The following is a 26,822-nucleotide window of genomic DNA, read 5'->3' as shown; positions in this document are numbered from 1 at the left end:
TGGGACTTTCACACATAGACACTAGGGGGTGCTAGAGCACCTGCCCTTCTTGCCCTCTGCATGAAAAAGTCCCCTTCTGAAATCCTTTTTTTTTTGTTGGTTATAATCACATCAAAATGTGACTCTTCATTCCTAAATGGATTATTAAGCTCAGAAGGCGAGTCAGAAACATCCAGCTTTACCTTGCAGGCGACCTCCATCTTCACAGAGTTTATACCGAACAGCGTCGGCGGCGAACCGGATCCGGTCGGCCTGGACGGAGGCCTGCCAGCCTGCGAGGCGCCGGAGGACGCCGCCACCGCCTCGCACCGATGCAGGAAGCGAGTCACCTCCAGCTGCAGTTCGATTGTGTTCATGTGCCTGCAGAAAGTTCAGTCACCTCTGCTTCAAATGTTCAAAAACTCCAAAGGGAAAATAACAGAGGGTACAAAACCCCCTTTTTAAAACGCAACGATAAAACCGATGAGGTGTTTATCAAATAACCTGGACACGTCGCTGGATGACATCGTCTTCCTGAAGGAGCTGACAGACGGTTTCCTCCTGCCGGCGCCTCGGCCTTGCTGCTCCTGCAGGTATGTCTTCAGGTGTTCTTTGGCTCTGGCCAACCAGCGCTGGAGAACGCCAAGAAAAGAGTCAGCCACAGGCTTAACTTAGAAAAATAAATGACAATAAAATAGTCCACTTGAAACCAAATAAGACAGAAACACCTGCTGCTCCCCCAGCTGTAGGTATGAGGTCGCTCCATGTGTGAAGAACCGTATGCAGGTCATTGCGGCGCGGACGTGATCCTGCGCAGAAAACAAAAAATAATGCTTTCAAATTCAGATTTAACACACAAAAAAATATATTTTTGTCCCTTCTGCGAGTTGTACAACGGAGTATTAGGGACAGGCTACGAGAATTTTTGTTCAATTACAAAAATAAAACCAAAAATTTCCTCAGAAAAAAACCTTTTCTCATTAAAAAAGTTGTTTTAATAAGAGAAAGGCTGGGATAGAGTTAAGAGCTGACCTGTGTAGTTCTGTCTTCATTGCTTTAAAGTCCTACCACTTGTAATTTCATGCTAATGTGTTCAAAGATGAAGTATTTTTGCTGATTAAATATTATTTGTAAAAAGCAAGATGCTCAACATTCCTCTCTTTAACGTTTTCTTATTTTTCATGTTGGAGTTCTCATAAAATGATGATTTATTCTCTTAATATTACAACTTCATTCTGGCATTATTTCAACTCTATTATCATACAACTGTATTCTTGTAGGATTATGACTTTCTCCTTGTGATTAAAAAAAATTAAAAATCATAGCCTGGCCCTAATATTCTGACGTAGAGCTGACTTGTAAACAGAAGCTGTTAAAAATGTTTGTCAAACAAGATGGCCGCCGTGGGCATGTGCATCACTCTGAAATATAGAAACCCAACGAGGGCATTTGGAGGGAGGGAGGAAAAATCCACATTTTCCAAAAATTAAATCCTCAAAATCCAAAAATTCAATTATTAAAATCGGATTATGGTTTAATCTAAATTACAAAAACTAAACCTTTACAAACAACAAGTGTTTGCCCCCAAAAAACACAGACATTAAAGCGGATCCTACCATCATGAACTGCTGCAGCTGGTACAGACAGTGATAGTACTGCTTCCGCTGCAGGAACTGGCACGAAGCGATCAGGTAGCGGCTCCACGAGTCCAAGCTGGGCTCTAGTTTTCCCATGATGCCCTGCAGCTTGCCGAGATGCCCTCGCTCCACACATGGCTGCAACACGCCCTCCAGAAACACTTCCTCGGGACACTCCTGAGCCGCCGGACGGGGTGCGATCACACACACACAAACAAACAAACAAACGTCTGGTTCTATAGCACAAGGGATCGACCCAAAGACGATCCGTAACCATGGAGCCTCACCTTGGTGAGGAGATACGTCAAGGCTTCCTCGTCACAGTTGTGGCGCATGTAGAAGCTGACGACAGCCAGGTGGGGGCCGTACGTCTTCAGGTAATGGAGACACTCCTGGTGGAGGTAGCTGCTCTGAGTCGGGGCGACTTGTCGCTCCGCTGGACCGACTTCATTCAGAGCGTCTTCCAGCTCCCGGAGGGACGCCAAAATGTCTTCGCCGTACGACTGAGGAAGGAGACAGAAGGCGGCAGTTTAACAAACAAAACAAGTCACAGCTATATGTCAGAGAATATAACTACGCCTGTCACAACAAGCAGTGAACCAACTAATCGCATGATTAACTGAAACGAGTGCGATCATTTCCGCCGGGACAGCAGCGGATCAAGAGATGCTCCTTTTTAAAGATGGTTGAAAAGCAGCCATCTTTGGAAACACTGCAAACATTTGACACCCAGTACAAAGTAGTTGGTTTAACTACCCTGTCTAAGCTGAATGATTATTAAGTAGAGATATGCAAATCTGATATTAATATCTGTATCGGTCCCAATAGTGATAAAACTTCTAGATCAGGTATCTGTGACCATGTAGCTGATCCATAAGGGCAGATCTATTCAGACTAATTCTACGTTTGTTTTTTTCTTTTTTGAGGGACAACATGCTTTATTATTAATTTTACATTATGTTTGGAATTACTAATTGTACTTTCTGCACCATCTCAAAAAAGGTTTGTTGGAGTTTATGTTTGTAAATTTCAGTATCTTTATTATTTATTTTACATTGGCTGTTATACTCCTAACTGCACTGATTTAAATTAAAGGTGTGTTGTCTTAACATGATTGACCAAGCTAGTGAAGCTATTGGTGTATTTAAGTGTGTTGCACTGGTGAGTTATCAAATAAACTTGTAAGTCAGTAAATTTATGTCTGTATTTACAAAACAAAAACATTTCAAGTCAACTAAGCTCTGTTTTTCTGTTTCACAACGGTATCTTTTGATTCTAAACCTCAGATATTGGTAAAGTGAATCAGTGCATCCCTACCATTTAGTTAAATGTTCTTTAGAAATTTATTGGGTTTTTTTCTGTGAGTGGACACATTACATTATTATATTAGTGGAAAATGGTCTCAAAATGACAGTAGTGTCGTTTATCGCAATAATGTCTGGGAAAATTTATCGCCCAGCATAATTTGTTTTTGTAACAGGCCTAAATGTAATAATACTGTAAGAACGAGGGAAACCCTGGTTTCTAAAAAGTGTAAAACTCATAGTGATGTTTTGACAGAAAGACAGGAGTGGCACCATTATATATACATATATAAATATATATAAAAATAAAGCTTCTCACCGGGGCGCAAGCGGGCCGTACGGTGGTCTCGAGGTGATGGACGATCTCCTGCAACAAAGGTGGGCCCAGATTGAGCTGGTTCCGGTCCACCGGAGGCTTCAGGCAGCGGGAAAACTTCTCCCTGGCTCCGGAAAGATTCCCGGCCTTCAGAGAACCCAGAGCCCACGCCTGCCACACGCCGCCGGGGTCGAGGCCGCTCTTTGTCGACACCTAGCAACACCGCCAGACATCATCGTCATCGTCACCAATCCGCTGAAGGGCGAAAAACTTTAAGTCGAATCAAAGAATCCCAGGAAGCCCCACCTCCACCGCCAGCTGGTAGTGTTCGGCCTCCAGCAGCTGGTTGCGCAGGCGCGTGACGGCGGTCATCTCCAGGATGTCGTCCAGAGAGGGAATGTATTTGTAATTGGCCAGCACCAGAATCTTCAACACGTCGACTTTGCTGATGTAGCTGCAAACGGGACGAATGATGAAGAAGCAAAGCTTTGAAACCGTCATTCAGAGAGGATTTAACACATTACTGTCATTCATTTGGATGGAATGATGATGCAGCTTCAGTGAAGAAAAACAAAGACATTTATTAGGCAAATGACTTTTAATTTATTGTGAATTTTTGCTAATCTACACAGGATCAACATTTGTCACACTAGCTGCTCAACCAGCCAATTTCAACTACCTCAACAATCAGCGGTGGTCAAAAATCCAATAATATTTCTGACAAAAGCTCCTTGATAGCTATAAAAAATATTTTTTTTTCAAAACAAAAAAACTATTAGTGGGGATCTATGTTTATACTTAAGCTTATATGCACACATTTGAACTTGAAAGTTAAATCAAGTCCATAATAAATAAAGACTCACTGACATTATCTACTGCATCATCCGTCCAGCTCATAAAAGGAGAAGTTCAAAAATAAATTTCCTGGATCAATAAAACCCAAAAACGGACAATTATGATGACAAATTTTGCTGGATTGTCCCAGAGATTATTGTGATAAACGTTAATATTGTAGTTTTGAGACCATTTTGCACTAATTAAATGGTAATGACATAATAATGCATTAAACACAGACTGATAAACTTTAACTTTGCACACTGGAACTGGGAGACATTTTAAATACATCAAAATATAAAACGACAACCAAAGACAACGAATAAAAAAAGCCAATTAAAAACTGAAACCATAAATAAAATGGATTATGACGTCTCTACAAAAATGCCCTTGAAAAAATATTCAAATCATTAGAATGGAAATTATTGAGCTCGTTTTAAATAATTATGCAATTAATTGATTAACTAACCTAATCCGTGATTCAGTTCAATTCAAAAATGCTTTATAGATCCCAAACAGAAATTAAATATCGTTTTAACTTATGTTATCCAAGGTTCCTCAAAGAGTTGTTGTATATGGGGATTGCTGTGAGAAGGAAGGATCTCCTGTAGCAGTCTGTGTTACAGCGGTTCTACGGAAGCCCCTGACTGAAGACTTTGTTTTGTTGTATAACACTCACATGAAGAAGGTGTGTACGTTTCTAACCTGCTCTGTACGTTCTGTAAGGACGCAGTGAGGTAAGTGGGTGAAATCGTGTGGTGAAATATCAAATAAATACTTTACGTCACGCATCCTGTGACTCAAAGGGTTGCAGGCTGGTTGCAGCGACGAGCTACAGTTTTGTAAACCTTCCGGTGTTGGTTCACTTTTGAGGAACTTCAAAACTAAATCAAAAGAATATTCCTTTCCAGGCCTTGTAAAGGAAAATGATTATTTGTTGGCGCTTAATACAGTTAATCTACGACATGTGTAACAGTTATATACAATACTCTTATTTGGAACAGGTCTCGTCTGAGATGCGGTAAGCAGACAGAGCAGGGCCCTTTGCCTCCCCCACACCAGAGCAATAAATTTGCATTCCAATGGAAGTGGGGACTACGGAGGTGTCTGTGAAATCTCATCTTAGGACGTTTGGCGCCAGGGATCTTCCGTATCAGGCAGCGATGGGCACGAAGTGGTCCGCCTTTGCTTAGATAAAAAACAGACACCTTTGCTATAAATCAGGAAGTCACAACTTTCTTTGGGGGCCTGAGGGAGTTCTAATTGGTCGAAGAGCAGAACGCCTTCTTTGCATATATTAAATAGGGAAACGCCTCTTTGGTTAAAATTTCAGGGCAGCACCGGAGAGGGGCTGAGAGAGTTTTTTCCATCTTTTTACTCCACGTGGGCGCCTTTGTCTGTCTTATGTGTTTCGTGTGTCTTCCCTTGTGTGTCTTATTTTTATGAGAAAATGCATATCTCTGTTCCTCTGCAGCTTTGTTGTCGATTGCTTTGTATGAGATTAAACTCCGTGATCTGTGACGTCAACACGTTTTGTTGTTGTTTCGTTTTAGCAGCACGCCGTCGCTCCACGTCGCCCACTGAGAGCGTCACTCGCCAAGGACTCGGAAGATCCCGGGCAAGATTAAAGAGGAAAAGAGCCAAACGTTTTGTCCAAAGCTAGCATTAAATGATCCTCTTTTTTAATAATTTAGTCCAGTCTAACACATAGGGTGTCCTAAAACTGGAAATTTAACACCACGGGACAGCACTAAAAAATTGCTCTATATTTATATGACATAAAATACCAAGTGGTATTTTATCTCCAATCTCACACTCTTTCACACCAACATAAATCGCAACACAATACAAAAACACAAAACACATTACAAAAAACACAAAACACACATCCGGCCAGGTTTCATAGTCAGTCAGAATTTCATCAGTCCCCAAGTGTCAGTCTGTGGTCATTATTCTATCAAATTTTACTGTAATTTATATCAATTTTACTAAAGTTTATATGAAATTTACTGAAGCTTCAGGAATTGTCCAATGTTTTATTAACATATTTTCATGTGTCAATTTAATTAATTTTAAAATCCAATCGTCAGGAACCTTTTAATTCCCCGTGCACGTTTAAAAAGAGAGACATCTCAAAGTTATGTTAAAATCAAACCACAACCAATAATTTTGTTTTCTGGTACCAGTTTTATGTACTGAACTCCTATTTATTTTATTTATTTATTTATGTTTTAAACTAAACGACCACGTTTTCGCCATCGTTCTACTTTCCCCGTTAAAACTGTTCTACGAACCATAGCGTATATCACGTGTCGCAACTCAGTGTCCATAAGAACTTTACAATAAAACGCAGCAAAATCAATGCAAATTCACACAAACAGCGCTATTCAAACACAGCTTCTCACTCTGCACAGACACACAGCCAGCCCGAACTCGCGCACGCACACGGCCACACACGACCACACAGATACACACGCAGATACAAACAACCTCGTGCCGCGGCAACAAACACACAATTGACCACACAAGAAAAACACAAAGAAACACAGAGCTCTGCACACACACTCCACAGAGAAGAGCCGCTAGCGTAAAAACAGCACAAACAGACAAATACAGAGAACACTAAACAAAATGATAGACAAATTAGAAAGACAGGAGGAAAAGGAAAACAAAAATACAAAGAAGGCGCCAGCTAAAAATAAAAATGCAACATCAAAGCTCACCACAATCTATACAAAGAATTTACCACAAATTCTATCAGTCGGTCTACCCCAGACCTGTTTAGTTCAGAAACAAAATACACCTCAAAGTTTACCACAAACTTATAATAAGAATTTACCACAAATTCTATCCGTCGGTCTACCCCAGACCTGTTTAGTATACCACACACTCAAAGTAAATTTTAATACACAATTTTCTTTCAATTTAGAGGCACAAGACTAAATCCTCAGGGCAAAAGAACAATAATGCAGAAAAACCCAGCCTTTTTGACAATAGGGTAGCAAATCCTATGTCCGGAACCGCCACGATCCTCTTGTTTCCTGTGTATTTCAATCCAATCAGTAATTCACTGGCTATTTCAAAGACACAATCTATCTATCTCTGCAGCTCCGAAAACTCCGCGCGGCTGGATACAGCCACAACAATCCAGCTCGCCTTTTTCGCAGCACACGGCGGTGCAAACAACAAAAGAACAATCAAAAGTATCTCACCTCACCGAGCCGAACCAGGCCAACACGTGACAGAGCCACCCGCTCAGAATCCACAACCGAACGAGCCCCCAAATTATTAAAAAAGAGGATCATTTAATGCTAGCTTTGGACAAAACGTTTGGCTCTTTTCCTCTTTAATCTTGCCCGGGATCTTCCGAGTCCTTGGCGAGTGACGCTCTCAGTGGGCGACGTGGAGCGACGGCGTGCTGCTAAAACGAAACAACAACAAAACGTGTTGACGTCACAGATCACGGAGTTTAATCTCATACAAAGCAATCGACAACAAAGCTGCAGAGGAACAGAGATATGCATTTTCTCATAAAAATAAGACACACAAGGGAAGACACACGAAACACATAAGACAGACAAAGGCGCCCACGTGGAGTAAAAAGATGGAAAAAACTCTCTCAGCCCCTCTCCGGTGCTGCCCTGAAATTTTAACCAAAGAGGCGTTTCCCTATTTAATATATGCAAAGAAGGCGTTCTGCTCTTCGACCAATTAGAACTCCCTCAGGCCCCCAAAGAAAGTTGTGACTTCCTGATTTATAGCAAAGGTGTCTGTTTTTTATCTAAGCAAAGGCGGACCACTTCGTGCCCATCGCTGCCTGATACGGAAGATCCCTGGCGCCAAACGTCCTAAGATGAGATTTCACAGACACCTCCGTAGTCCCCACTTCCATTGGAATGCAAATTTATTGCTCTGGTGTGGGGGAGGCAAAGGGCCCTGCTCTGTCTGCTTACCGCATCTCAGACGAGACCTGTTCCAAATAAGAGTATTGTATATAACTGTTACACATGTCGTAGATTAACTGTATTAAGCGCCAACAAATAATCATTTTCCTTTACAGCCTGTAAAGCTATTTGACACTTGGCTTCACGTCGCAGGGCGCGTCCTACCTGTCGCATAAAGCCAGATCGTGGCTCTGACCGACTTTCACAAACATCAGCTTGGCGCTGAACAGCAGCTGCCGCATGACGTCGGTGAGGAGGCAGGCGTCCACCTCCGGGTTGGTCAGTTTCCGGGACAGGGAGCGGCAGTGGTTGATGAGCTGGTGGCCGCAGGCGGCTTGGTCGCTGTGCAGAGACAAGATGGCCACGCAGAGGTGCGCGCTGGGAGCCTGGTGGCGTTACAGATGTTTACATTTTAGCTAGTGACACTCAAACGGATCACAATCACAGCTCTAAACATGAGAAACATATCTTTTTAAGTCGCTTTGTTCCAAAATTAAGGCTTTTATCAGGACGAATGCGGGAAGACAAGTAAACATGGAAGGAAAAGTACAACGTTAAGTTGCATATTTTTGCTCGTCATACTACAAATACAAACTTTAATGCATTTTTGGGGGGATTTATTGGGAATTATTTCTTTACAAATACACTTCTATTCAGCCTCCTGTACTCCCGATATGTCTAAATAAAAATAATGAGTTGAACCAAACAATGTAAAGTTAGACCTGTTCGTAGTAGAACTCGCTCCGCCGCTGCTGGTTCTCAGCAGGGCTTGTGCTCAGACGGATCTGTCGGTGGACCACTTCAGGCAGATGCAGCATCCCGTCCAGAGGCTCCTGGGAGACGACCGGGCTTCCAATGACTGCGCCGCGACAGACAGAGGAGCGGGAGGCTACTCAGCAAACAGAGGCCTGCAGGCGAGAGTTACTAAAACAACGGTACGGGACGTCGACCTACCTTCAGCAGACTCGGACTCCTCTTCAGAACTGCAAAAACAGAATAAAAGGAGGCGAGTTTGAGGAATGGTTGAGTTTAACTCGAGCAAACAGGTTCCTCACAGAGGAAGTTACATTTTGAATGCTTGGACTGTATGAGGCACTACGTAAAAAGACTTACGAATAAATGAAGGCTGGGAATTTAAAAGTAAATTTTTTATTTATTTATTTATTTTTTTACATACAAAAGTCCTGAGCTGGAACCTGTTTTTGACGTTTCCATTACGCCCATAAATCTGACACACAAGTCAGAAGCAACAGCGCCAGAGAACGAAGATGCTTTTCTTGGCTCACCTGGGATTCATTTGTGCTTCGAAACACGATATGATTGGACGCCAGAAAATTGTCCAATCCTATCCTGTGTTAAAGTTGTGCTAAAAGGAGTTAGCCTGTCAGTGAAACTATTCTATCCTAAATTAGCATCTCAATGCTAAACATGTAGCAGTAGCACAGACGTCCTCGATGCTAATGTCAGCATCCACAGTTCACATTTCTAAAGAAGGACTTTTTGTCAAAGAAGTTCCATGAGTGATGTGTAATAACACTTTGCACCAATCAGATGGTTGAATAACCCACATAATAGATTGAAAGCAATAAATATATTCCTTTTTGAGATTGAATGTTAATTTATTCAATAATTTAGCAGATAAATTGATTTTTGAAAGGAAAATGTTGCTTTCTTTTTGTCAGCATATGGTTTTTTGATTAAAATGTTATTATTTAAAACAACTAACACAAACTAACAACAAAAATGTACTCCTTAAAAAGGAACTCACTCTGGGTGGAAGTAAAGGTAACACTGGTCGCAGACTCTGACTTCCTCTCCTGGACGCCCGTCGAGCAGCATCTTCCGATCCGAACACGCGCTGCACACCAGGCGGCCACATCTCCGGCAGTGATGCCGTCTGTTGAACTAAAGAGCAACAGGGACGGGGACGGCGGAAATATTCAAGTCTGTTCCTTTAGTTGCCAAAAAAAACCCTCTTCTTTTAAAGCAGGAATGCCAAACTCATTTTCATCTAGAGCCACATCAAGATCATAAATGTTCACAATGGACCGGTTGTGCCTGGATAAAATAAAAACAATTAAACTGTTAAAATACATACACATCTGTCTCAGGATTCAATAAGGACTTCTTAAAATTAAATAACATTGAACATCTTTTCACATTGATCAGTATCTTCCAGATGTTGCGATTGTTTTTGTGATGTGTTGCAATCAAAATCACAGATTTTGCAGTGCTAATTAAAAAATATTTGCAATATTTTCAAATTTATGACGTTAACTTGACATCAAATAAGGCTGAAGCAGCAGCGTAGTAAAACTAAAAAAATACTGCCACCTGCAGGGGGGAGTTAGCAGCCACTTAAACCCAATGGGGCCACATGAAAAGCTATGATGGGCCGGATTTGGCCCAAGAGCCTCAAGTTTGACACCTGTGTTTTAGTGACTTACAGTACCGGAGCAACAATATAAAATACCACAAAAAAAAAAAAAAAAATTAGCAAAATGTAAATAACAGATAAATGGAATATTGTGCAAACTTTAATATTAGAAACTCAAACAGCTTTTCTATTTGTTGTTCGCTTGCTATAAATTCACTGCATGAAAAACTTGAATTCATTCGATCCCATTGAGAACTTCCAGTTTCACAATCAAAACTACAACTGGTCTTCTTGCTGCCACTCACCATGGTGAACCTCTCCCGCTGGCAGACCATGCACAGGTCGTGGCGGGTGTCGGGGACCCAGTCCTTCCGGGCCGGCGGCTGATCTGGGGGCCGGAACTTGGCAGACGAGCGCCGGCGTCGCTCCGACGAGCCTCGATCCTTCTCCCTGTCCGAGCTGTTTGCAGACGAGGTGTGTGTCGGGGTGCTGCCTGCCGTCGAACACGGGGGAAGTAAATGTGAAGAAAAGTCAAATAGAAAGAGACCAGATTATGAAGGTAGAGCGTTCGTCTCACTTGAGGAAGAAGCCGGAGATTCGATTTGGCTGAACGACTGGGTGCTGAGCTCGTGCGCGGGACACTGCAGCAGCGTGTCCTGAAGGCTGATGACGGAGTCTGGAAAACAAGGTGACGCATATATTGTTGCAATAAGCTCCACAGGGTTTTCTGAAGGATAACATACACAAATCCAATTTCGTTTTTCCCAGCAATTACAAACTCTATTTAAATAATCTTGTTAAAAGTAAAGCTAACTCCATTGGGAAACGCCATTAGAAGTGCAAGTGTCACAGCAGCTGCTATGGCTTCAGGCAAAATGAAGATGGAACATAAAATAGTTTGTTTTTTTTCTTTTTTGTTCCTTGCCAGAACTCTTTTTCATTATCCAGCATATGAGCTTTTCAGAAATATCGGAAATGACACTACAAACCTTTGGAAACAATAAAGCCACCTTCACATGCGTGAAATTGATGCAACTGAGGTAAACTAAAGCAAATTTACAGAGGATTTAGTAAAAAAAACAATAACAAAAAAAAACATGGTGTCTGCCTTTGGCGCAGCTTGACACCATCTACAAAAACTGTAGATTTCTTGTGTCTTTTTCTTTCCCCGAAGAGTTTTTGCGGCGCTAGTGGCTCGTATTTTTCCCACAGTAGGCAGACAGGAAGGAGGGTGAGGAGAGGGGGCAAGACATGCGGCAAAGGTCGTCGGGACCAGGAGTCGAACCCGTGACGTCCGCGTCGAGGACTAAGGCCTCTAAACGTGGGGCGTGCCAACCCCCTGCGCCACCACAGCACGCCCCCATATAATGTAATTTCGATGGAGGTTTCTGGTCACTGACTGTTTTTTTGGGATGCCATTGTCCTCCAAAAACAAACAATATTATTCCGCAAAAATAAATACCCCATCCATAATCAGGTAGGAAAAAAGAAAGTTAAAGTTAATTAAGCACCCTAAAAGAAAGCGGACCTGCAGCACCAACCTGAACGCGACCTCTCTTTGGGGGCGCACGAGAAGTCCAGGGCCTTGGAGGCGTAGTCCGCCAGGAGCTTATCGATGTCCTCTGCGCTGAAGCCGGCCTCGTGGCCAACCAGCAGACTGTGCAGCATCTGCACCGCCACCTCCACCCACTCCACCTTCAGGTTCATCAGCAGCTGCTCGAGCATAAGCATGGGTTCTGAGAGCAGAGGGAAATAGTCCTGCCTGGAGGCCGGTGGGAGGGTCAGCAAAACCTGGAAGTAGAAACATATTTATGTTGGGAAAGCCGACAAGAACTGGGCATCTGCGGTTTTCAGTAAATCAAATGTGCTACTTTTATAAAAATCTAAGACAAAAAAAAGAAAAAGAAAAAACGCCCGTATTACAAGGATAGTAAAAACTGTAACATTTCTGGGCTCTGCTTGTGCTTGCTTAGAGTTCACTTACTTTTAAGCTAGGCTCAAGGTGCCTAGCTTAAAGGTTTTACTCTTTTATGGAGGGGGGTTTGCACAGAATGCGCCCAGTATCATACTGGCTGTCAATAGAAGTGAGCCAGTGACAAAAAAGAACGTCGTCCAGCCAATTTGCCATAAATTTGCAATTATTCATATAAACGCAAAAAAGCTAGCTAGTTGGCTAGAAGAAAAGCTAGCTAGCTAACTAGCAAGATTCACAGCAGAGTTGGGTAGTACTTACTTACATTTACTTGAGAAACTGTTTGGAAAAGATGTACTTTTAGTAATATTTTTACTACGCTTTACTTCTTTCTTTTACTTGAGTAAAATTTCTAGATACTCTACCCACTGTCAGTAACTTCACTGACAGAAGCTCGTTCTAACCAAAAGTTCAGACAGACACACACCAGTGCTTTTTTCTTCAAGTTTCACATTGAAAGAAATAGATTTTATTTGTAATTCTTTTGCATGATTTTTGTTATTCTGTAATTATGTTATTTATATGAATAATTTTAAAAATACCAGCATTTCTTTCGGTTTTGATGTTTTTGTCATTTTTAAATGATTGATGTTTCGACCAGTTACACATCAATTGAGTAGCATTTGTTACCAAATACTTTTTTACTCTTACTTTAGTAATTTCTAGTAACGGTTACTTTTTACTTTTACTTCACTAAAACTATGCTGATGCAGTGCTAATCTTACATGAGTGCAGTTTTTGGCTACCCTCTAAGTAGCAGCTAGTTAGCGTAGCGTCAGGCATCTCGAATCACACAATAAAGATGTCTGCGCACCACTCAAAACTTTTATCTGACAAAAAAGTGATGTGAGAAAAAGACCTAAACAATTAAATAGTGATACCTCAACATAATGTAAGACTTGTGATTAACGTATTTAAGGTCAACTTACATTTATTAATAAAAAAGACGGGAACAGATTTATAGGAGAATACCTGGAAAAGATTACAGTCTCCTTGCAAATTACAAAACGTTTGGAACAGACAAGTTTCAAAATATGCTTTCGTAGGCAATGAGTTGTTCATTCATGGAAGACGGGGTGTGTCTGGGCGGAGACTTCTACTGACAAACGAAGGAGAATTACACAACAGGACACAAGGAGAACTCCAGAATGTTCTCAGCATAGGTACGAGCTGTACTTCCTGTGTTTTCAGAACACAGACACGGACATGCAGGACCAGACAGGTGCCTGGCATCCTGGCAGCGACGTGTGAAAAGAACTACAGCAGAAAAAAACAAACACAACCGAAGCATTTTGTTTTTTCTTTTGCAATTTACACTTTGTTTTTGAAGTTGATCAGAGTTTTCTAGGAACATTTCCCTTATTTGTGACTTTCTGTTTCTCTGGGGGTATAAATATGACGTAACACGGACGTGGACTTCATCTTTCAACACACACACACTTATCAGAATGAGAAAAAAGAATTCCACGGCAACGCTTGGACATCATTTATATGCCAACTTGTTGTCTTTACAAAAAACAATAACTTTTGAGTTTGCCAAACTCTACAAGTATAGTAATTATTGAATTTATCCACTGGACGCTGGATTTTATTAAATTTTCAGTTTTAAATTTTAATATTAACATGTTTTGAACACCCTTTCCAGAGTCTTAGAAATAAAATTTGAATGAACCCTCAAGTTGTCTTCATAGTTGGACATTTATAAAGCTACTAGCCACTATCATTTAACACCTAGAGATAGCAAAGGCCCTGGAACTGACTAACCTTTGAACCCAGATGAAGAGCGTGGATGTGGCGCCGACGGGCCGGAGACACCTGCCTCTGGAAGTGGACGGTGAGGTAGTCAGCCAGGAAGTGACACGCTGCCAATCCAGGGCGTCGATCCAGGGCGTGTTCGCAAACGTCAAGGGCAACGGCAACATCTGAGATGCTTTCAAGTAGCTGCGGTCACAAATGGGGAAACATTTCAAGAGGAGAAAAGACAACTAAAGGGAGTTCATGAATGTTGAAAGTTGTTTAATCTTTTGATTGTTTTTCAAGGATGGAGATAAGTTTATGGTCTTTAAATCTTAAAAACAAGAATCTATCTCCTTTGAAAAGACGGTTTCTCCTTTCTGAACAAAGTAGAGCAGATTCTCTAAGGACAATTTCTCCAATCAAGAATACTTTTCAGTTTTTCACCAATTATGTTTGTCGTCAAAAGCTCATTTTTTGATGCTAAAGTTCAATAAGGTGATTAATCCAGACCTCAAAAGCCTCATCTGTCACTTCCTCCTCCAGCAGATGAAGCAAATGCTCCGTCTGCAGCTGCAGCTTCAGCTGGTCAGAGACAGGATAAAGCTCCATCCACTGCTTGCAAAGAGAAAATTCCTGCAATAAAGAGACAAAAACAGACTAATATCAATATTTTTGAAAACTTTTTACACGTGTATTTTCATTCTCCAGGCTATATTTTTCATCTAAACTCTTACAGACAGTGCACTGATCTGCTAACTACACTGATGCGGGTTGAATGCACCCACTTTTGCCTCCAGGATCACAGACAGCATCGACTCTGGGTTTGCTTTGGATTCCGTCCTCAGCTCCTGCCAAGTTTTCCAGGGTAAGGACGGATGCAAATTCATCATCTGTGGAGGGATGAGACGGAGTAAATGGCTTTGAAATCACTAGAAAAATTAAACGTTGTTAATTGTAACACGCACAGACTGCAAAACGCTCCGTATTAAAAGCAAACGGTGACTTTAAAGGCTGAACAGGGAGCTGGATCACAAGGAGAAAAGAAAAAAAAAACGGACTGTAGAGTCAGACGTTTGAGGTTTAGCGTTACCCAGCGGTAGATGCTTAGTTCCTTCTTCTTGAGCTCCAGGTCGGCGTTGAGCGAGGTTTGCGTGTCGGGGTCATTGAGGCAGAAGTCGATCAGGTCCAGACAGGCGGACAGAGGCCAGCGCTCCAGGGCCTGGAGGGCAACACGGGCTCGCAGGTTGGCGTCCTGAACCCGGAACAGATGATCGACGCCTTCGGCTTCCTCTGCACGATGAAGGAAAAACATCTCACTGTCATCTGGAGTGTCTGGTTTTTATGTCAGTTAACTAAAATTTACTTATTTAATAAAAGAATATTTCTATGTTGAGATCCTTTAAAAACAATCTCCTATTAAGCGTCTTTTGCTATTCAATTATTAATTTGTTAATCCAAACAACTAATCGACAAACCAACCCTGCACTGTATGTAAGTCGAGTGGAAAGGCCGAACTTTCACATAGTTCATGTTGGAAGTATTATTATTCTTTGCTACAAATGATCAAACATTCAATTATGTTGTTGTATTCCAGGCACTCTCATTTAAAAAGAGCAATTGAAATATTTGTTTATTTACATCTTCTAATGTATTTCTAACATGCACTAAAAGTTCTTAAGTGGTTAAATGAATAATCTACAGAATTCTTTTTTTCTTTTCGATGAATCAATTAATCGATAGGATAATTGATTACTAAAATAATTGTTAGTTCTAAAAAAATCAGAACTGGTGTGACAGAGTTAAAAAAAATGTGTTAACAGGAAAAAGAAGTAGTAAGTTTCCACCAAAAAACTCAAATTTCTGAGATTTGTCTCAGAAATTTTCTAGAAAAAAACTTTTGAGAAGTCAAAATTTGTGAGAAAAAACTCTGATATTTAGAGATTAACTACAAAATTTCCACAAAAGTTGAAAATGATCAACTTTTCAAACTTTTGAGATTAATCTAAAAAAGATTTTTCAGTTTTTCTTAGCAAATCTTTTACTTTTTGAGCTCGGAAATTTCTGAGATTAATCTCAAATTTTCTATTTTCTATGTACAATTGCAATATGACCCTGTTGTAAAGAAAACCCTAACTGGTGCATCTCAGTAAAAAAAATAAAGTAAAAAATAAAAAGCTCCTTTAAAATAGATTTTAAAAAACAATTAAAACAAAATGTCTCATAAAAAAACATTATTCCATGGGTTTTTTTTATACAACATTCCATGAAAGCCTCAAAGTAAAAAAAACAACAACTTCCCACCTTCCAAAGCGGCACAGACCAGCAGGTGGTCCTTTAGCTCCCCCTGCTGGCTGCCTCCCTGCCCGTACAGCTCCAGCAGGGTGAGGGCTCGGCCCAGGTCTTTGGTCACCACGGCGTTTTTAAAAGCCTCGGCAGCCAGAACCTGGGTCAGCTCTTCTTGAGGTCCACACAGCAGCAGACCGATGAGTGGTTTCCCACAGATGGCGCCACCGAGGTCAGCGGAGCCCTCCTCGCCCTCGACTAACGGGGTCCCAAGCACCGGCTCTGCCATGGCGTGAAGGTACGCCTTCAGAATGGGGAACTCCCTGAGGAGGCCGTCAGCCTCTCTGGATATCTGCTCGGCGTCGAGGAAAACCTCCTTTCGTCCGCTGCGGAAGTATCCGGATAATCCGGATGATTTGGTGCGGGGGGCTTCTCCCTTACACGCCGTTAAACACGCCAGCGTGGCCAGCAAGGGGCAGCGAGACTTCAGGAAAGACAGGGCTGATGCTGTCAGGAGGAAGGTGTTTGAGGAAGACGAGGCGGAAGAAGACGAGCCGGAAGAAGACGAGGCGGAAGAAGACGGCGGAGACGTGGAGAGGTGGATGGGTGAGGAGGACGGCTCGTCCGCGGAGGCCTCGGACTCGGAGCTGCAGTCCGACGGCGGCGGTTCGGCCATCGCCAGCATGGTTTTGTAATGCTGAGAGTGCATTTGAAGCAGCAGAGACAAGCTGTCGACGCTGAAGGCTCCGCCGGCTCTCCTGCCGTCGCCGGAGGACATTTCATCGGCTGGACGCGAGCACCACACGGGCAGGGCGTCGCAGCATCTCTGAACGATGACCTGCTGGACGCTCAGCCGCAGACCCTCCTGCTGCAGCACCGACAGAACTCTGGGATTTAGGAAAAAACAAAAAACAGGTCAAGAAAAAAAAAATACACAAGTTTTAAATTTTAATTTACAGTCACTTACAGAGGTTTTTGTTCAATCGGTGCATTTTTATTGTCACAGTTAAACACTACTTTGTGTTGCTGTTACATAAAACACCTTAAGTGGCAGTATTATGTGTTTTATTATTATGTGTTTCCAACTTTGTTACTTTCAGTTGTTATTAAAATGCCATATAGTTTGACTTATAATAAATTTGACTTTGAAAATTGAAATTGGGCTTCTGTCTCTTTAAGAAACTCCTGCTCTTTCCGAAACTCATCATAACATGGCTCCTCTAGAAACCCTTTGGCAACTTTTTTTTTCTTTTACCAGCGTTTCACTGAGCTTTAATAATGAGCTCAGCAGGTATGCAGGTCCACCAGGTGTTTGCTAATTGCTGATGGCTAGTCTGAAGGAGCTGAGTGGGGGAACCAAGGGGGGGAGGAGATCTGTGATCTGGGCGGAGCTAGGTCCATCCAGGCGATTTGGATGGCTGAATGGTTGCCATGGAAGATTAAAGGATTCCTCAAACATGCATGAAAGATTCAAAGCAACACTCCAGGTATGTTTTACATACAGACAAATTCAATTTTACTTCCTTGTTAAGATTCTGTGTCTCTGCAGTGCACCCTGTTTTATCACCCTAAATGCGCTATTTCCAGACCAAAAAGTTACATAAAATATTCAAAAGTGTTTGCATGAAAACACAGTGATCGGGGATTTCTGTGTGTACCTGTCAGGAGACACCTGTCTGTCAAACAGCAGGTGTGAGACGAGCTGAAACGGGGTTTGAAGCAAAACCAGGAGTGGATTTCCAAGCTTCACTTGACTGCTTTGGTCTAAGGAAGAAAAATAAGCAGGAGTGAAAAACAGTAGTTGCTCCGGCTGGCAGAAGAAAGTCAGATAATCTTACCTTCTGAAGAGAGGCTCCTCACCAACACAGAGGCCAGTGTGTTGACGTAGTCGAGGAAGCTGCGCACGTAATCCGGCCTGCGCAGGCCTCCGTCCGGCTCGAAGGGACAGAGCTGGTCCAGGGAGCGGAGGAGCTGCTTCATGCCGGAGCGCACGGGGTGAGCGTCCAGCTCCGCCGGCTTCAGACTGGCCTGATCCACCAGCAGGGTCAAAACCCCGCTGCCCGCACCGCCGCCCTCTGGCACCCAAGACATAACCAGCAGAGACACAGCAGCTCAATGAAAATCGAATCTGACTTTACATACAAAAAAACTAGAAAACAATGGAAAAGCAGCTGACAAACAGGCTCTTTCTGTTGTATGTTATTTCTATGTTAATACGGCAGCCTCAGCTGACGGCAGCAACAGACCTGCTCCCTCTGTGGCAGCACTCAGAACCTGCAGCGGGTTCTCCAGACGCTGGGTCAGACCGAGCCGGGCGGCGATGCTCTCTTCGCTCAGAGTCGGGTGGCAACAGAGCAGCACTTCCTGGATGCAGCAGCCAAACGGGCTGGAAAACGCCTGGTCTTCCCCGGCGGCATCTGTAAACAAAAACAGACAAACGCTGTTAAAACAACAACAACAACAAAACAAAAGAGAAAGAAATTCTGTATAGCCTGTACATTTTTATTCATGATGCTTTCACACAGACAGCTTGCTATGATTTTGCTATGATATTGTATTTTCCAGGCACACGGTGCTGTTTTATAGCACAATAAATTTACCTTCAATTGTTAAAAAATGCTGTACGTATCAAATATGACTTAATGGAAATTTTACTTCCTAAATTAATGCCTTCAAATTGGGCTTTACCTTCATACGATATAGTGCAAGGCAGCTTATTTTCAAAAAGTGGCTTTTATTTCAGTCATTCCTTCTGTGAGTTGCACGACGGAGTATTATTGCGAGAATTTTTATTTTATTATGAGAATATAGTCATAATATTAGCCGAATGAAGACGCAGTTTTACCAAAACGTCTTAAAAGATCACAAGAAAAAAAGTAATTGTAATGAAAAAAAGCTCTGAGTTATAGAGATGTAACGTGAGCAGCTCAGTCTGTGGGATTCTTTCTTTGAAATGGTAATAATTACTTCATTCTCCTGACATTAAGACGTTAATCTGTTCAAATTAAACATTTATTCTTGTGTTATTTAGACTTTGTCGTGCAACTTTGTTCTATTATTACTACACCTCAATTCTTATAACATCATGACTTTATTCTCAGATTTAAGAAATTGCAAAACTGTAGCCTGGCCCTAATATTCTGTCATAAAGTTGACTTGAATTCAAAGTCCAAATAAATAGACGATGTAAAAGACATTTGTCAAACAAAAATCTGACATCACTCTGAAACCCAAGGAGTGCATTGGTGAAAAAAAACCCAACCCGTTTTCCAAAAATTTAAGTCTTCAAAAAACAAAAATTTGATTAAATCAATACAATTGATTTATTCCACAATAAGTGTTAAAACTAATATTCACATTTTACTATTTTCATTCACCTGTTTTGCCTGAAGGCTTATGAGTGGCCGAAGGATTCAGGACCTTGCTGATCTGCTGTAAAACCACGGGAAACCCACAGATCCCCTCAGAATGAGCCACTTTACGGTCAATTCTCGTCCCTTAGGAAGAATACGAAAAACATCCAAACTCACTCAAATAATCGACGTGACTACATTCATCTGACGCTGTAAAATTCAGGCGTCGTACCGCGAGCTTCGAGGCTGCTGGTGAGCCGGCGCTCCGCCGTGTCCAGCAGCTGTCGACAAGTCTTCCAGAGCTGGCAGTGGCAGCAGGCCAGGTCAAACGCCGCCATGGCGGCCGGGCTCAGCTCCTGGAGCAGCGCGTGCAGGAGGCCCGAGGCGTCCGAGGAGCAGCGGCTCAGCCAGTAACCTTCCTCCAAGGAGGGCAGCGGGTGAGCGGGCGTGCTGAGGAGGCGGTCTGCGATGTCTGAGATGGAGTAAAAAGCAACTCCTGCAGGGGGAAAACAGCAGGAAGTCACTAAAATACAGTGACTAGATACATATTAAACATGCTGGGAAAACAGAAAAAAAAACAATCCAATAGATGACAGACCTGCTGCTGCGGCACTACCGATGGCCTGCAGCGTCGACCGACCGCTGCTGCCTAGCCGACTCCTCCCGGCGCCAGGAACGGCCGCCGCTCCCAAACCCTCGGAGGAAGACGACGAGGAAGACATGGACTGACTTTCCATCTTCTGCTCCACCTGTCCCAACTCCGCCAGGACTTCTCTGTAGCGCTCCATGAAGGCCAGCTCTCCGCAACAGGGCGCCCCCGCCAGGTCGAACACCAACGACACCTGGAGAGCGCGTCGGAGATCCGTTTAACTTGCAAAAAGTACATGTTACTGTGGCGACAGCGACACACTTCCTGGCGCTACTGATTTGATAGAGACCTGATGCGCCTGCATGAAGTTTCCCCGGCGGATGCAGGACGTGAGCAGAGATTCCGGAGGAGACAACATGGCGGGCACCAACCAGCTGTGAGGATCTCCGCACGGGCAGAGCTCCAGCTCCGCACAGACCGCCGCCGCCGGCCCGCCGCCGCCGTCTGGCATCGGAGAGACGAAAAAATACGAAACAGGTTTCAATTCGATTCAGACATTTAGCTTCCAAAAAGGCCAAGACTGGAGATTTTTCTTACAAAATATATAACAATTAATCAAATCAATCGGATTTATTGATTACTGAAGTAATCGTCAACTAATTTAGTAATCGATTAATCATTAACTGGCTCATACAAACTCAAAATTATGCCCTTTGCTGAAAGAAATAAAACGCTCTAAGAGAAATAATCAGGCCAAACTGTAAAAAAAAATATACACATTTTGCCTTCAAGATGAAAAACAAAAAAAGGTTTTTTGTTTGTTTTCCAAATGTGTTTAACCCAGAATGAGCCACACACACTGATGCTAAGTGAAGCAGAAAGGGTTCAAGTATCTATGCTATGTTGTCGCATTTTAGGAAATAAAATGTTTATTTTCTTATTTAGAAAAAAGGAATTGAATTGTTTATTTGTATTTTTAAAAAAAATATTTTTAATACTGTATAAAATAAACTTAAGTGATGAAAGGACAAGTCCTCAGATTTTTTTTTATCCTCATTTTTCTTCATCCGATTACTTGATTAATCGTCAGAATGATAGGTAGATTAATCAATTACTAAAGTAATTGTTAGTTGCAGCCCTACACTTAATAACTTTTAGGATATTTCTCACAAAACACAGACGCTCCTGTGAGGAGAGTTAGGAAATGTGGCAATTTTCCATTTCTGTTCTCCCCAAGTCAATCCTCTGTAGAACCGACATTCAGCTGAAATTCGTCTCCACCAACTTGGTTTCTCAGATTTACCCGACGCGCTGGTGCTAACTTCTCCGTTATGTTTCTCTACGGAGGTTTGTCTCTCGGCAGCGTGTCTCGACGTTTTCCTCCTCTTCCTCAAACTCGACCTTTTCCTGCATCCCAGATGAGCGACAGTGGAACTATACGTTGACATCTGCACGGGGCTCTCTGAACCTGCAAGAATATTTTCCATTAATGCTTTCGCAGTCAGCTAAAAGCAGCTCGACAGTGAACTCCCAGGTTACCAACATTAAAATATTCTTGAGATAACAAGTTCATCTCAAGAAACCTATACAGAAACCTAAGAGAAGTACATGAAGTCAAGAGCGGTCGTACTCGAAAATACGTTTCCCCAATGGTTTTTTGAGAAAGCAAGTTAATTCCCAGACGTTTTCTCAAGATAACAAGTTAATTTTCCGATGGTTTTCTCAAGATCACGGGATAATTTCCCATGTCCTCAAGAAAAAGAGTTAATTTCCTGTTTTCTCGAGTTAATTTTCTGATGCTTTTCTCAAGTTAATGAGTTAATCTCCACCAAATGGGAAATTAACTTGTTATCTCTGGAAAACCAGCAGGAAATTGACTCAAATCTTTTAAAGCTCACCGTCTGCGGTGCTCTGGTTGCTGGCGATGATTTGCAGCCTCCACTGGGCCTCCGCGGTGCGCTTAGACAACCTCTGCAGGCGGGCTCCGAACGTCTCGGCCGTCACAGAGCAGCCGAGACTCGCCGCCGCCTCGGCGTCGCGAGGCAGCGCTCTTCCCGCATCCTGTCCCTCCTGCTGACCCACCACACACATGCCCTCCAACCCTTCTTTCAGCAGCTTTAAAAACCCCTCCATCGCAGCGGCGTCCACCAGAAACCCCCTGCAGCCGTGAAGGAAGTGGCCCAGGTCCAGGTGGCCGCCATGGGAACGCGGCTTCTGGTTTTCGGTCTCATCCGAACCGGATTTCCCCGCTTCCACATTTTGATCTGTTGGAGTTGATAAGCATTCTGACTGTGTCTCCTGTCCTGTCTTTGGGTCTGAGTCTTTTTGTGTGTGTTGGACAAAGTCAGAGGTGGACAGAAAGAGAAGGGAGAAGATATTCTCCAGGAGCTCCAGGCGGAACATGGCGGGTACGGTCTCCAGGTAGAGCTGACATTCGGATAAATAGTGCTGAAACATATAATGGCAGCCTGGGGAGGAGAAACGGACATCTTTAATCAGACACTGCTCTAATCGAACTGAAACCGCTCGATTTCTCAAAGCAGAAAAAATACACAAATGGAAACTGTCAGGGATAACCGCATCTTTATTTGTAGGGCGTTTACACCCCTGACAGTCCAATAAACTCAGTTTGATTTGGAGTCAAAGTTGCAACATTTGTTACATTTTTAGCTGGTGAGGTTCACTTTCACACTGCACCAAACCCTTTGAGAAACCCGTTCCCCCCTCTCGCCTGTGGGGGCGCTGCACCAAGAACCACTGAAGGAAATGACTCAAAAACACCTGAAGAAGACATGAGTGCAACTTCCTTCCTTTCAAAGCGTAATCAAAAATGGACTAACGTGAGATTTTTAGCGGATGCAGGATTTCTCTTTTGTCTTTGGTAAAAGACAATGAGCGATCTCTCCCGCCAGCGTTATTCTCTTGTGTTTGCTTAGGTTATGTTTATTTTGTTCAAATGCATGTGAATGCCAAATGGACCGGAAACCGCTCCAAAAGCAGGAAGCGGACTATATCGCAGGGCATTCTGGGTGAATACTAGCAAAACAAACACACAGATCTATCTAGCAGGAGAAATGGTTTGTGGTCTTTTGCCAACGACAAAAGTGAAATCCTGTAACCGCCAAAATGTGACGCTGCTCCATTTTTGTTTACATTTTGCAAAGAAAAAAAAAAGCTGCCGTTCATGTCTTCTTCTGAGGTTTTCGTGTCGTTTCCTTCAGTGGTTCTTGGTGCAGTGCCACCACAGGCAAAGGAGACAACAGGTTATTCAAACAGTTTGGATCGTTTGACGCGGTGCAGAGTGAAAGCGAACCGCAGCAGCTGAGAATGTTACAAACGTCGCCAATTTTGGTCCCCAGTCCGACCGAGTCTACCGGACTACCAGGGGTGAAAACACCCGCAGTCTCCTACCTTCTGAGGAAGCCGAAGTCTTGTTTGCATCCGTCTCAGCTTCTGTGGATTGGTGACGCTGCGTGGACTCGCACTCGGCACAATTCGAGTATTTATGAAAGTTGACGCACAGAGCATAGATTGCATACTTCATGGCGCAGAAGCCCTGAAACAGGACAATGTTCCTCTGCAGGCCGGCACTTTGACTGACCGCGTTTTCTGCAAGAAATCAAACCAGGAACCAAAGCGACAATTTAATATGTGACGCCGTCATCTCCGATATTTGCTTGGGAAGAAAATGTACAACGTGAACCTGTTTGAGGTGAATTTGGCAGTTGTTGTAGTAGATCTAATATCCTGCGTTCTTCGTACTCAGGCAAAGGAGTCAAAGAGTGCAGAATGTAAAGAGCCGAGTGATTGTCCAGATTCTGCAGCTGTGCCTGCAGAGCCTCCGTGGATATCCCTCTGCACACACACACACACACACACACACACACACACGCCCACGCACCCACACACACACACACACCAAGCATATTACCTATGAAATTTTTATTTAAAATCTAGAAGAACATTTTTAAAATGAGAAACAAGGAGCTTACGGATTGTTGTTTTTGCACCACTCAAGAATTCCCAGTTGGGAGGACAGAAGGTTACAGAAGTCCTGAAGAACCAAGTCATTGGCCGAACTCTGGGAAAAAAATTAATTGAAAACATAAACAGTGCATTCGCAAAGCATTAAAGACAAAGTGGAAAATATAAAATGTGATGGTCAGTGAGTTCAGATTTGTGTTGGAAAGCAGGCATGGGCTGAGTATCAAGGAGTATTAAAGTGTATAAAAATTTTCAGTAACACTTTATTTGAAGGGGTGTCCATAAGACTGACATAATACTCATAAATATGATAAAGCACCAGTTATGAAGATGAAGGAGTCTTCGTGAATGGTTATGACTGTTACCATGAAGAGTCATTCAGTAAATAATCAAGCTTTTAATGCAAAGTTAATGGACTTCTAATGCAAGTTTTAGTTCAACTTTGAATTAAAAGTGTCTTTTTTTTTTTACCAAATAATGCAAAGTTCACACTTTCAATTGATTTTTAATGCAACTTTTAGTCTATCAAGCTATTAATTGCTTTATTGCTCAGCATTGTTACAACTGTAACGGTCAACATGTTAGATTTTTGTGACAGCAGTAGTATTGTAATGCTACTTGAAATTCGAAAAACATGCGTTTCAAAATAAAAGAAAAGCGGTCACGCTTTCTGAAAGGTCGAGCAGAATAAAGTGGGTGTATGAACAGGTGGGTTGCGCCGGTTTTCACCTGCTCCTTGTGAAGGACGGTCACAAGCGCTTGAGCGGCGTCGAGGCTGCGGCACTGACTCCATCCCAGCAGCAGCAGCAGACGAGACAGAGGCCGAAACTCCAGCTGCAGCAAATCCTTCAGCCCGCCGTATTCCTCGTGTTTCATCAGGTCGAGCCCCGTGACCTTTAGGACAGAAACACTCTTACGTTGAATGGCTGAATTCTATCGCGTACGCTTTCTAATCAACTTTACGTCATAAATAAAAAAATGAATCCCTTTCTTGACTTAGCAAACTGGCACCTTACCAAAACCTGCTCGAGGAAATGCTTCCCGCTGCTAAGGCACTCAAAGAAGATGGTCCTCCAAGCAGAAGGACGATCGTTATGGCAACACAGGCTGAGGGCGAGCTTCTCTGCTTCAGGCAGGTCCACTGGGAAGGGGGGACAGACAGAAAAAGGAAATTACAATTTTTGTATTTTCATTTGCTGTGATTATAACAGCGCTTTAGCTCAATAAAAGCTACATTTGTTTTTTTTTAGTTTCATCAAAGTTACACTGCAAAAGTCAGCTAATGGAGTTTTCTCATTGGACACGTCTCTCTTTGGACTGGCACTAAATTACATATCGGTGCAGCTTTTAAAGATAAGAGGCCGTTCTTCCTCTTTTCTTCTGCTGCTTCATCGCAAAATAAAACCCACTGTTAACATTAACGGTGGGCAATATAAGTTTTACATTGTATCACAATATTCTGAGCAAAAGTGACGAATAAAAGATATCTGCGAGTTCATACAAACAAACTCTGATGCTGGATGCAGTTTTGATTTTAAAAAGTCGGTCAAGCAATCAGGAGACAATCAGGCAGAGCAAATCTGCCCTCGCAAATGTAGTCAGCCACCTTCTGTGTACGGTATGCCTGAAATGCCAAGAAAGACAGATACATTTTTAAAAAAGAACGTTTTTACAACTTCGCTCTTTTTGTTTTCAAGTAACTGCAGGACACAGTTGTTAAAACACAAACACAAATAGTGCTCTAAAAGAAAACATTCATTTTAAAAATGATTTCTTCCAGGCATCCAGGACAAGAAATTTTTTTTTGATTCTTATCGCTAAGCTGCACGTTGACTGTATTTAATCATATTTTTGAATTTACTGATGTTGCTATTGAACAAAAGGTGGATAAAATTGTGAAAATTGCAATTTGAGACAATTCCACCCAGTTTTAAGGCTTTTCCAGACACCACTGAGTAGAATTTATAACGTTCAAGGTAAATCAACATTCTTTGGACTAAAAAGAAAAAAAAACAAAACATTTTTCACAACAACAATAAACAACATGATAAATGCCTATTCTAACACCAGAAAATTTTTTTTACATTTTGCTACACATAATCAATTGGATTCAGGTGTGGACTTTGACTGGGCCATTCTGAAACATAAACATCCTTATTTATGAGCAGAAAAAAGTTGTGTCTGTATGTTTTGGGCTGCTGTCCTGCTGGCAGATCAGACTCAGAAGGTTTTCCGTCTGGATGAACCTGGATTTTCCTCCAGCTATCGACAATCAAAGCTGACCATATATTGTCAACTTTGAATCTCTCTGAGTGGATTTTTTTTTTTTTTTTTTTTTGCAAAGTGCTTTGAATCATTTGTTGTGATTTGGAACAATGAAAATTAACCTCATTAAAATTGACTCAATTCTACGAAGGCCTCAATGATATTTTACAGAAGATGACTGACCAATGTTCTATAAAAGATCCTTAACTCTGAAAGTAGAGTTATGGAAAAATGTCAAGAGGAAGATT

General features: G+C 42.3%; 1 protein-coding gene across 1 annotated transcript in view; it reads right to left on the bottom strand.

The window, feature by feature from the left end:
• Nucleotides 1–26,822, bottom strand: part of zfyve26 (zinc finger, FYVE domain containing 26) — a 38,461-nt gene that overhangs the window by 4,332 nt on the left and 7,307 nt on the right. The window contains exons 7-39 of the mRNA XM_032546365.1: nucleotides 25,326–25,450; nucleotides 25,039–25,203; nucleotides 24,318–24,406; nucleotides 24,029–24,180; nucleotides 23,737–23,934; nucleotides 22,224–22,793; nucleotides 21,629–21,793; nucleotides 20,675–20,829; nucleotides 20,335–20,578; nucleotides 19,969–20,232; nucleotides 19,761–19,880; nucleotides 18,630–18,800; nucleotides 18,222–18,458; nucleotides 18,042–18,147; nucleotides 16,402–17,270; nucleotides 15,191–15,390; nucleotides 14,886–14,990; nucleotides 14,611–14,733; nucleotides 14,128–14,304; nucleotides 11,933–12,182; nucleotides 10,969–11,067; nucleotides 10,697–10,884; nucleotides 9,783–9,919; nucleotides 8,969–8,997; nucleotides 8,737–8,873; nucleotides 8,180–8,400; nucleotides 3,543–3,690; nucleotides 3,240–3,449; nucleotides 1,904–2,119; nucleotides 1,596–1,793; nucleotides 708–788; nucleotides 484–611; nucleotides 183–360 (exon numbers count right to left, since the gene is read on the bottom strand). Of these exons, the coding sequence (XP_032402256.1) occupies nucleotides 183–360; nucleotides 484–611; nucleotides 708–788; nucleotides 1,596–1,793; nucleotides 1,904–2,119; nucleotides 3,240–3,449; nucleotides 3,543–3,690; nucleotides 8,180–8,400; nucleotides 8,737–8,873; nucleotides 8,969–8,997; nucleotides 9,783–9,919; nucleotides 10,697–10,884; nucleotides 10,969–11,067; nucleotides 11,933–12,182; nucleotides 14,128–14,304; nucleotides 14,611–14,733; nucleotides 14,886–14,990; nucleotides 15,191–15,390; nucleotides 16,402–17,270; nucleotides 18,042–18,147; nucleotides 18,222–18,458; nucleotides 18,630–18,800; nucleotides 19,761–19,880; nucleotides 19,969–20,232; nucleotides 20,335–20,578; nucleotides 20,675–20,829; nucleotides 21,629–21,793; nucleotides 22,224–22,793; nucleotides 23,737–23,934; nucleotides 24,029–24,180; nucleotides 24,318–24,406; nucleotides 25,039–25,203; nucleotides 25,326–25,450 (6,455 nt within the window). The remainder of the gene's footprint in view (nucleotides 1–182; nucleotides 361–483; nucleotides 612–707; nucleotides 789–1,595; nucleotides 1,794–1,903; nucleotides 2,120–3,239; nucleotides 3,450–3,542; nucleotides 3,691–8,179; nucleotides 8,401–8,736; nucleotides 8,874–8,968; nucleotides 8,998–9,782; nucleotides 9,920–10,696; nucleotides 10,885–10,968; nucleotides 11,068–11,932; nucleotides 12,183–14,127; nucleotides 14,305–14,610; nucleotides 14,734–14,885; nucleotides 14,991–15,190; nucleotides 15,391–16,401; nucleotides 17,271–18,041; nucleotides 18,148–18,221; nucleotides 18,459–18,629; nucleotides 18,801–19,760; nucleotides 19,881–19,968; nucleotides 20,233–20,334; nucleotides 20,579–20,674; nucleotides 20,830–21,628; nucleotides 21,794–22,223; nucleotides 22,794–23,736; nucleotides 23,935–24,028; nucleotides 24,181–24,317; nucleotides 24,407–25,038; nucleotides 25,204–25,325; nucleotides 25,451–26,822) is intronic.

The sequence above is a fragment of the Xiphophorus hellerii genome, chromosome 19 (genome assembly GCF_003331165.1).
Source record: "Xiphophorus hellerii strain 12219 chromosome 19, Xiphophorus_hellerii-4.1, whole genome shotgun sequence".
Classification (NCBI taxonomy): domain Eukaryota; kingdom Metazoa; phylum Chordata; class Actinopteri; order Cyprinodontiformes; family Poeciliidae; genus Xiphophorus; species Xiphophorus hellerii.
Note: the sequence above shows the minus strand (reverse complement) of the source record. Positions and strands in the feature narration are given on the sequence as shown.